The sequence below is a fragment of the Brassica napus genome, chromosome C5 (genome assembly GCF_020379485.1).
Source record: "Brassica napus cultivar Da-Ae chromosome C5, Da-Ae, whole genome shotgun sequence".
NCBI lineage: Eukaryota > Viridiplantae > Streptophyta > Magnoliopsida > Brassicales > Brassicaceae > Brassica > Brassica napus.
This window is the reverse complement of record NC_063448.1, coordinates 40,169,254-40,179,245: the sequence shown is the minus strand read 5'-3', so window position 1 is coordinate 40,179,245 and position 9,992 is coordinate 40,169,254. Positions and strand designations below refer to the sequence as shown.

The 9,992-nt window shown below is 32.5% G+C and overlaps 2 protein-coding genes across 2 annotated transcripts; both read right to left on the bottom strand.

Annotated features, from left to right (window-relative positions):
• Positions 1 to 4,059: 4,059 nt before the first annotated feature.
• On the bottom strand, positions 4,060 to 6,543 carry BNAC05G30690D (senescence/dehydration-associated protein At4g35985, chloroplastic). The gene is made up of 5 exons (XM_013831871.3): positions 5,772 to 6,543; positions 5,272 to 5,408; positions 4,749 to 4,915; positions 4,536 to 4,620; positions 4,060 to 4,432 (listed from the first exon to the last, which is right to left on the bottom strand). The coding sequence occupies exons 1-5, from the start codon at positions 6,369 to 6,371 to the stop codon at positions 4,279 to 4,281; spliced, it is 1,143 nt and encodes a 380-aa protein (XP_013687325.1). The 5' UTR covers positions 6,372 to 6,543; the 3' UTR covers positions 4,060 to 4,278.
• Positions 6,544 to 7,946: 1,403 nt separating this feature from the next.
• Positions 7,947 to 9,621, bottom strand: BNAC05G30700D (uncharacterized membrane protein YuiD). Its single transcript, XM_013831114.3, has 5 exons — positions 9,354 to 9,621; positions 8,938 to 9,094; positions 8,615 to 8,665; positions 8,396 to 8,488; positions 7,947 to 8,235 (listed from the first exon to the last, which is right to left on the bottom strand). Exons 1-5 carry the CDS (start codon positions 9,503 to 9,505, stop codon positions 8,176 to 8,178), a joined length of 513 nt encoding a protein of 170 aa, XP_013686568.1. The 5' UTR covers positions 9,506 to 9,621; the 3' UTR covers positions 7,947 to 8,175.
• Positions 9,622 to 9,992: the final 371 nt, after the last annotated feature.

Below are 9,992 nucleotides of genomic sequence, written 5' to 3'. Positions count from 1 at the left end.
AATATAATCGTTTAATTGACAAAAAATATTGGCTGGTGTTCTAAACTTTCCTACTTGAAAAAATTACTCCCAAATAAATTTAGTTTCAGTTCGTTTTTGATTTTTATTGGTTCAAACTTGATTTGGGTTTTGTCCGGCTTGGATATGCAATTAATTAACTTTGTTCATATTTTATATTTTAATTATTTTTAAATGTACTAAAATCGTCTTAATTTGTCTCTCTTTCTCGGCATTTTTGTTTTTGAATCGAGTCAGTACGAGATTAAATTCGTTTGTAATTGGATCGCAACACTAATACGAGATCGTACGAGAATCAGCACGATCTAAGAACACTATGAACACAGCGAGATGTTATCCAGTTCGAGCGCAAAACCGCGACTCTACGTCTGGCCGAGGATTCCTCAAAATTCACTAAGCTCAGTGAATTTAACGCCACTGTATCCCTCACCGGTGAACCCTAAGGGAAAAACACTCACTGCCCCGTAGAACTATGTCTCTCTCAACCTTGGTTTCCCCCTCTATCTCTCTCACCGTGTTTCCCAAAGCTCACAGCTAACACACACACACTACAACTCGTCACACGAGCTAGATACAGCCGTAACGACCTCTAGCTTTGGACCCCATTTGTAACAAACTTTCGAATGAAAGAGGTGACTCTATACGGCGACGTTTACAACTTAAATCAAACTGACTCCTAAACCGGAATACAATTTTAGATCTCCCACTAAGATTCCATATGACCGGACCTTCTGATTTCCATGGAGTCTTTCCGACCAACTCTCTACAAGTTTGATTAACATTTTGAAGTTTCTACGTACATATATCGTCCTTTTTATAAACCATAGCTTGTTTCCACACAAAAAGGTTTATATTATACTATATATAACCTTCTGGAAGAGTGTTCATCTCCTGTATATAAAACAATAATGTAATTTTTAGTCATATACTATTAGGTGAGGGCATATTAACTGAAACCGAATCCAAATCCGAACCGACCCGAAAAACCCGAACCGAAAATCGAACCGAAGTTAAAAAAAATCCGAACGGGTTTAGGATTCAATCAGTCCGGGTACCCGTACCCGATTAGTTATATATATATATATTACTAACCCTAAACTTACATCTTCCATTCCCATTCATTTTTCCGTCTTCTCTTTCTTCAACGTATATGTTCAGTACATACTCAAACTCATTTTATGACCGATTACATGTATAAATCACTATACTTTGCGATTTTGATTTATGTTTGATTACAAGTAGGATTTACAATTTTTTTTCTCTTTGCTCTTTGCATAGGTATGAGCTCAAACATTTATGATTATCCCGGTTTGATTTATGTTTGATTTTGATGTCTCTTTGATTTTGATTTATGAATAGATGAATTCTTTACCATTTTCTATTCAAGATAATACAAATAAAAATTACACGAAGAAAAAAATACATGCTTGTATTCCTCAACGTAATAACAAATCATAAAAATCATAAATCTTATACTCACTCTGTTTCATATTAAGTGTCGTTTTGGGTTTGTGCACAAAGATTAAGGAAACAATTAATTTTGTATATTTCCTATATAAAAACACAATTACCAATACACCTAACAATATTTCAACAAACAAAAAAATAAATTACTGAATAAAATTAATAAATTTTGCATTGAAAATCGAAAACGATACTTATTTTATAACGAAAAAAATTTTCTACAACGACACTTAATATGAAACGGAGGGAATTAAGTTGTTTAATCTTTTAACTTCAACTGTATTGTTTCTGGTCTCACAATGTCAAATCAAGGATAATTGAACCGTAACGAAGACAGCTCACTAGCTCAGCCCTTGTTGTGATTTGATTTCAACATTCTAAGATTTCATCAAATATTTATCTTTTGAGCCACTGAACTGTTCTTGAGGAGTGAGGACTTTATATTGGTGTTATCGTGCTCCTAATGTGTATATATAAAATAATTTTTAACGTTAAAACTCCTCAACTAAGTTTATTTTGGGTAAAACCCTTTAAACTATGTATTTAACGAAAAATCTCAAACTAATTTTATTTAATGAATTAAATTCTAACATATCATAATTACTATTACGGCAAATTTTTAGTTTAGGGGGTTTCTACATTAAGTAAACATAGTTGAAGGGTTTTACCATTAAAATCCAAAAAATCCAAAAATTCAAAATTTTATAATATTATCTAAAAATTAGTAACTTAAATTTTCAAAATTAGCATTTTTAATTTTTTTTTTTGTAAATATATGAGTTTGATGTGTTTTAAACATCAACATTATAAATGTATAAATTAAAAATGTAAAAACCCAGAAAATATAATTAAAATTAACTAAAGATTTATTCTTATATTTTTATTAGATAAGATAAAAAATTTCTTATATTTTCTTGTTTCTACATTTGTAATCTTTTAATAATTTTATTACAGGTAAATCTTTATATAATTTTTATTATATTTTCAGGGTTTTTACATTTTTAATTTATACATATATAATGTTAATGTTAAAAACACATCAAACTCATATATTTACAATTTTTTTAGAAATGCTAATTTTTGAAAATCTAAGTTACTAATTTTTAGATAATATTAATTTTGATTTTTTTTTATTTTTAATTATAAAACCCCTCAACTATGTTTACTTAATGTAGAAATCCTTAAATTAAAGATTTACCGGTAGTAATGGTAATTATGATCTGATAGGGTTTAATTAATTAAATAAAATTAGTTTAAAGGTTTTTTCGTTAAATATTTAGTTTGAGGTTTTTTACCCAAAACAAACTTAGTCGATGAGTTTTAACGTTAAAAATCCTATATATATCTTTTGATATCTCCACCACTAAATTTGATGTGTTTTAAATAAAAGATACAAAATTTATATAATTTATGAGTAAATAATACAGAACTAGACCCTGACCTGCGCGTCAGCGCGGATATGAATTTTCAGTTTTTAAATATATATTTTATTAAATGATGTATTTGTAATATTCGTTCATATTTTATTCATTAAGTAAATATTTTTTTTTTGCATCTTAAACTATCTATTTTTTTACAAACGTGTGATATCATATAAAAAATTTATAAGAAATGAGTATAGAGTTAATTAGATAATTTTAAAAACAAAAAATTTTCTTTCGTGTGCGATATCATATAAATAATGATCCGCCCAGTTAACAAAAATCATGATTATTTTATGTGTAATTTTTTTTTATTTTGACCATTTCCTTAAAACTATATTAAATTTTACTTATTTTAATTAGAATATTTTTAATATCTTTACTTTTTTATTTGAAATGTAACTCAATATTTTTTTAACAATTATAACAAAATATTTAAAAAATATTTTTAGAATTTGTTTGAAAAATATGAAAATTACATTTTAAATTACAATTATCCTAAAATATGATAAGTTTTGATGAAAACGAAAACTCAAATTATGTCAAAAATAATGATATTCAATGATAATAACAATTTTAATTGATTATTTAAAAAAAATACATTTACAAAAATATTGTTTGAAAGAAAATTCATTTATCTTTCAAATATAAAATGAAAATATTATAATTAAATAATAAAAAATATAAATAAAAACCATAAATTTAGCAAATGACAACTGAGTTATATTATGCTAAAATTTTCTTTCTAACAATTTATCAAATGACAAATGAGTTATGAGCAAATAATACCATATAATTTTTAAAAACATAGTCATTCTTAAATATTTTTTGAATAAATAATTATTTTTAAATTTAATCAACTGAAAATAATATTCGTACAATTGTGTGAGTCAAATTCTAGTTTTATTGATGCATGTTATATATTAGTGCTGCATGTTTTAGGTAACATTTTAATGATGCATGTTTTTAAAAATCTCCTTTATTAAAATCATGCACGTAAGGATAACTCATAAGTTTTTTTGGTTGATTAAATGACATTATGTCCAAATTTATTTAAAGATATATTTCATTAAGGTAACTGAAAAAGACAAACAATAAAATATAGGAAGTTTAAATTCATTTAAGCATATTTTATTAATGTAACTTAAAAGACAAGTAATAAATTAGGCAGTTTTATTCGTTTTAGGATATTTCATAAATGCAACTGAAAAAAAACAAGAAAAAAAAAACGGGAATTTAATTAATGAAGTAAGAACAATTTCAAATGGTACTTCTTTCTTCTTCGTACGTTACGTAGACAACAATCTAAATATGAAACTGAGCTTGGTCATAGATCGATAATAAGTTGATAAAAGTATCTGAAAACCCATTGTGATCACTTTCTTGGAGCATTTCTTACGATCCCTGACTTGAGAGAAGATGACGGATAGAAAGTCTTGCGGATCTGAAAAACATTCCATGCTGTTCCAGCCGCGTGGCCCGCAGTTGCTAGTACGTCTCCCGTCGCCTCCCCTGCGTTCTCTCCAAACCTGATTTGCCAGACATCATTGTCACATCAAATTCGTAATGTGCATGATCACTAGTGACATGTCATGAATCCATGTTATACATGAATAAATCGCAAAATATTACCTCTCGCTGACCATTCTGGTAGCAGCCCTGGAAGTAGCAGTTAGAGCTTGTCTCTCTGCGGCTTCAGCTGCGTCTAGTATTTTATCTATTGGATCAAGCCAAACATTATTTACATCTCATTAAGCTTTCAGCCCATCACATATATTATTGTTCTGAGTTTTGACCCCAGAATCATTATATTTATATATAGTTATTATCATCTCTGTAACTTACTAAGGGCATCAAGTGAAGCCAAGAGAACCTCCCCTGGAACCATGGAGAAGAAAGCCTTCCCTGGTTTCGACTTCATCACAGGAACCATTACAGAGCCGCTCACAACTCCAGCACCATTCAACATCGTCTTGCTCAGCTGCTCTGTCGCCTTTGAAAGCTTCCTCGCTCTAAATGTATATTACATATATCCAACAAAGCAGCTAAGATATCAACAGAATCAAGAACGAAAAATTTATGCCTCTAATATTTGTTTTGGTTTGCCTTTAAGTTTACATTCATATATTCATTAATTGTGTATTTTCCAAGTGAATCCACACAATCTTAAAAACAAAACTTTGTAATATTTATAAGTGTAAACGCCAAAAGTAAAGCGAAGGTTGGAAGAATAATTATAAAAAGGATGTTTTATATTTCAAGAATATAATGGTTTTTTTTTCCTCATGTAAGGAAACGCAAACGCAGAAACTAAGTTTGAAAACAATCCATATTTTAATCAGATTGAACTTTGAAAAGGAGTGGATACCGTTGAAGGTTTGTGTTGATTCCATTTTTCTTCTCAGTACTACTGGAGTTTCCACTGTTGTAGCCTCCATTTCTCTGAGAGGCACCACTCTTCTCCTGATCAGCCTTTGTAATCATTACTTCACCTCCCTTGTGAACCTGTTCAATCATGAAGATAATATGTACACACTAATTAATGAAGATAAGAATCTCTCATTAACATGATAATTCATGCTTTCTTATAACATAAAACCATTTGGATTCATATCACACACACAATCTTCTAATACTCCCTTCGTTTATTTGTTTCAGGATGTTCTAAATTAAAAAGAAAAGTTATATATGTTTTTCCTTACTGCATAAACCATTTAATTTCACTATTTGAATACCTAGTTGACATATCTGAATCCAATCACAACAATGTTTACATAACACAAAAAGTCACAGAATATGAAATAAAGTCAAGTTTGGCATAGAAACTTTAAAAAAAATTATAAAACATCTCATAAAAAGGGGAAGGACCTGGTTGGTGTAAGCGTTGCTGCAACTGAAGAGTCCTCTAATGATATGTCCTGTTCCTCCAGCAATAGCCTTAGCAACAACGTTGTTATAATCTTCAATCCTCGGCGCGAACTCTTTCCAGTCGATTCCATTGTCAACTTTACTCGAAGCCGAATACGAGAAACAAGAGTTCTCCTTCAAGAACTCGTCAAGCAACTTCAAGCTGTTTGCAACGGCTACATCTCTATCGTCGCTTGAGAAAGTGACCCCATAGCTAAGTGGATCACCGTCTTTAACCGGAAGGGTGAAGAGGTAATCACGTGCGTCGAGTTTCACCACCGGCTCGTCTTTAATCACCGGCCACTGGAGGCCATGTCCGATCCTGACGATCATGGCGAGAGTCACGCCGTTGTCTGAGACTTTGACGAGATTGAAATCACCGGAGGCGAGCTCCACGGCCTCGGATTCGTCGATGAGATGGACTCTACATCTTGGAATATGTAATAGAATCTCTTCAGCTCTCACGGTTTGGTGTGGAGGTTGAGGAGGTGGGCTTCGTCGAGTGGTGTCTCGTTCTTGGTTTCTTGTTCTTGAAGATTTTGATGGTCCGAAACATCCCATTTTCTTGTCTTTCTTGTTTTTGTTCTTCTAGTTTTAACAGTGACGTTCCCTTTAAGAGGTTTTGTAATCTTGAAACAGATGATAGAGATTATTTTGTTGGGGAATATTTAGCTTTGATTCATATCTTCTTTCGAGTGAGTGAATATATTCTTGCTTCTACAGCTTTCCTCGCTTTCGGTGGATATGGGAACTATACTTTACGACGTTATACACACTGTACACGTACATTACACGTATACACAGAAATACACGTACATATACGTGTATATGTTATGCAAGTTATGTGGGACCTACTTAACTGACGATATGTCATATGCCTCTACATGTTACCCAACGATCAGTGTCTTAAAGATTGGTCATAGGAAGGGTTTTTTCTTTGTCAATATTTTCATTTCTTGGAATTGATAATACACAAATGGCCAGCTAACTACATCAGGTTATTACATAATTTTGGTTATTGAATCTGGCATTCTTTGCTAGCTGATCAAATAGGGACTGTAATAGGAAAAGCTATTGTTCTTGGACAAATTCAAGATGTCTTGGAGTATGGCTATTGCACCGTTGATGGGAATGTCTTGCTTTCTTTCTCGAGCTGGTAGATAAATCAAACTCTTGATTAGTTCTGCTGCACAGTCACCTTGCTTTCTTTCTCGAGCTGGTAGATAATCCAAACTCTTGATTAGTTCTGCACAGTCACCTAGAAATATCATATTCTTTTATGAGTCTATTTATTTGTTAAATAGTTAATAGCATGTGTTGGGACTGTTTAAGTCCATGTCCAACTCTATACTATCCGATTAGTACGATATTGTCCAGTTTGGACTTTAAAAGCTGGTCTGCGTGGATTTACTTTTGGATTTCATCCCAAAAAATTTCGTACTAATTAGAATTGGACATCTATTAATTATATATTAAACACTTCATTGCTTCTGCTATTAATGGTAAATTGGTAGAAGTGATTGCAGAGCTTCCTTGGATTCCAAGAGTGCCTTCTTTACTATATAAGGGCTATCATATTCGAACCATATTGGTTTGCGACTTCCAAGATGCATCTACAAATACAATAGCAGCTTATGAATAGAATAGTCTTTATGTCTTGATCATGAAAAGAATTTGAATTTTTTGTTCTTGTGTAAAAGACTTTGTATACATGCGAACTTTCAGAACAAGACAGCATTGTGTGAACCTCAGCGTCAGGACGGCGATGAACAATGTGAACCTCAGCATATCGTGGCCTTAGCAAGAAGCCGTACTAAATTGACAAGTTTGTCCCTTTTCGTATAAAATCCCAAAAAGTTGGTTAATGTTTATCCGAACGTGACATCATGTCTTAACTTTTTAACAACCAGAGAGAATAGAATACCTTACAAGCTTGCATTTTCATAGGACACTCTGAAAGAGAGTTTAAATCAATAGACACCAAAGGTTATAAAACAAGAACGTGAAAATATACAACTGGTATCTGATTCCAAGTTGCTCTGGCACGGTCAATTAAATAACTGCTAGGCTGACTCATAAGGATCAATACCCTGTCATTTTCTACCAATACACAATAATGCTTAAAAGATAATTAGAAACACACAAAAGAAGGTAATAGTAATTAGAAAAAGAGAAATAGCATAAACAATAACAAGTCAGTTCACTTTCACTTAAGGAGAAGTTTCTTAAACTATGATCTATATATTACACAGATTTGACAATTTTCCATTTACTTCCAATAATCTACCCTCACGTTAATTGCTGATGAAGTTACTCAAGGGTCTATGATTTCAAAAGAATTTTTGGATTCGCTGTTGTGTAGCAACTAGCTTGTGCTCCTCATCAAATAAGCTACCACGCATCCTAAAACAGCACCGGCTGCAACCTGTAATATTCAACCTCATAACTTAGCTATATCATCTTTAACAGACAGAACTCAGGGTCGATACATGTGTAAATCTGATTCTAACATTTTCTTGAAAGGAGACTACCCAATTGTTAACAGAACAGAAGTCTAAGAATTAGTGATGATGAGTAAGACAAACCTGGATAGGAGTGTGGCCTAGCAGTTCACGCAAGGGTTTAACTGTGGATAACGGATGCTCGGACGGAAACTCACAAACAATTTGATTCAGTAGCTGAAATTTTCCATTTATATGAAAAAAGCTTTTTGAGTTTAGAAAGCATGGAACAATCCTTCTTCAGGGAAAGAAAACAAAGACATGGGAAACAAGGATTAATAAGTTAGTTCCGCATGGATTTACCTCAGCTTGACGACCAGCATGAAGCCTGACCCCAGAGGCATCATACATTACCTGCAACCCATTTCACAAACATATGTAAAGCTTGAGCAATCAAAATGTAAAAGAAGTACGATTGAGTAATCAAAATGTATGATAAAAACTGAATTGCTAGTTGAACAACATCTCCTTTCATACACTATAAATGAAACAAGCTGTTATTATATGTTTGTTCGACACATGTAAAATTAAGCAAAGCAAGAGGTTCTAAAGTTAGCCAAAGAAGAAACTTTTCATGCCAAATAGTTCAAGAAATGGCACAAGGAGAGAGAAGGAGGAAAACTCACAACGCAGGCCAAGACAAGAGCGATAGCAAAAGCGGGTGATCCAGCACCTTCTGCAAGGCCAATGGCAAGAGCTAAGGCAGTGACAGTAGCAGAGTGAGAGGAAGGCATTCCACCAGAACTAATCATCTTTTTAGAGTCCCATCTCTTTTCTTTGTACCTGGAACATTCTAACACACACACACCACCAAACAACTGAGAATCTACTCCTCAAAACCACACCTAAATATTCATTATCTCTATCTTCTTAAGACTCTCTTTAGCTCTATAAAGACCTCTCTAGAAAAGCAAAAAGTTGTAAACTTTCTAACAATTCAATCGAAACTAAACACCTAACAATAAGAAAGTTGCAATCTTGAATTGTAGTAAAACAAAAGCCAATCTTAGCAGATCGGAGCAAACGAGGAGGGTGAGCGGACCAATTAGTGAAGACTTTGAGGAACTGGGCGAGAGCGAATGCAAGAAAAGCGGATAAGAGGGGAAGATTGTGGGGAAGGAGATTCTGCGACGAAGGAGATCCGTTCAACGCCCTGCTTCCCCCCGCGTCCGCCACTGTCATCACCTCGTCCATTAGCCTCTCCCAATCTCTCTGCTTCGATCACAAGTTCAGATTTTTTGGAGATGCACTCGCGATTGGAGTTTTTTTCTTTTTTTTTTAAATAAAGGTTTCGTGAAGGAACAAATTATTGTTTAAAATAAGTAAATAAATAAAGTTGACAAAAAAAAAAGTAAATAAATAAAGAAAACATACGTGTTGGACTTTAACTGACGTAATTAATTTCAATTAGACACTTTAATATTCTTCTTGATAAACCTACATTTTAAGTCTTTCTCACGAAAAAATATATTTCAAGAACTAAAATGACCAAAATAACATTTTTTATTTTGAAAATTTTAATTTTATTTTATTTTTTAAAATTTGAAATCCCTATCCCAAAACTCCACTCCTAAACTCTAAATCCTAAACCCTAAACCCTAAACCCTACCCCTTAACTCTAAACCTTAATGTCTAGATTAATTAACCTTAGGGGTATAAATGTATATTTACTTCTTTTGAT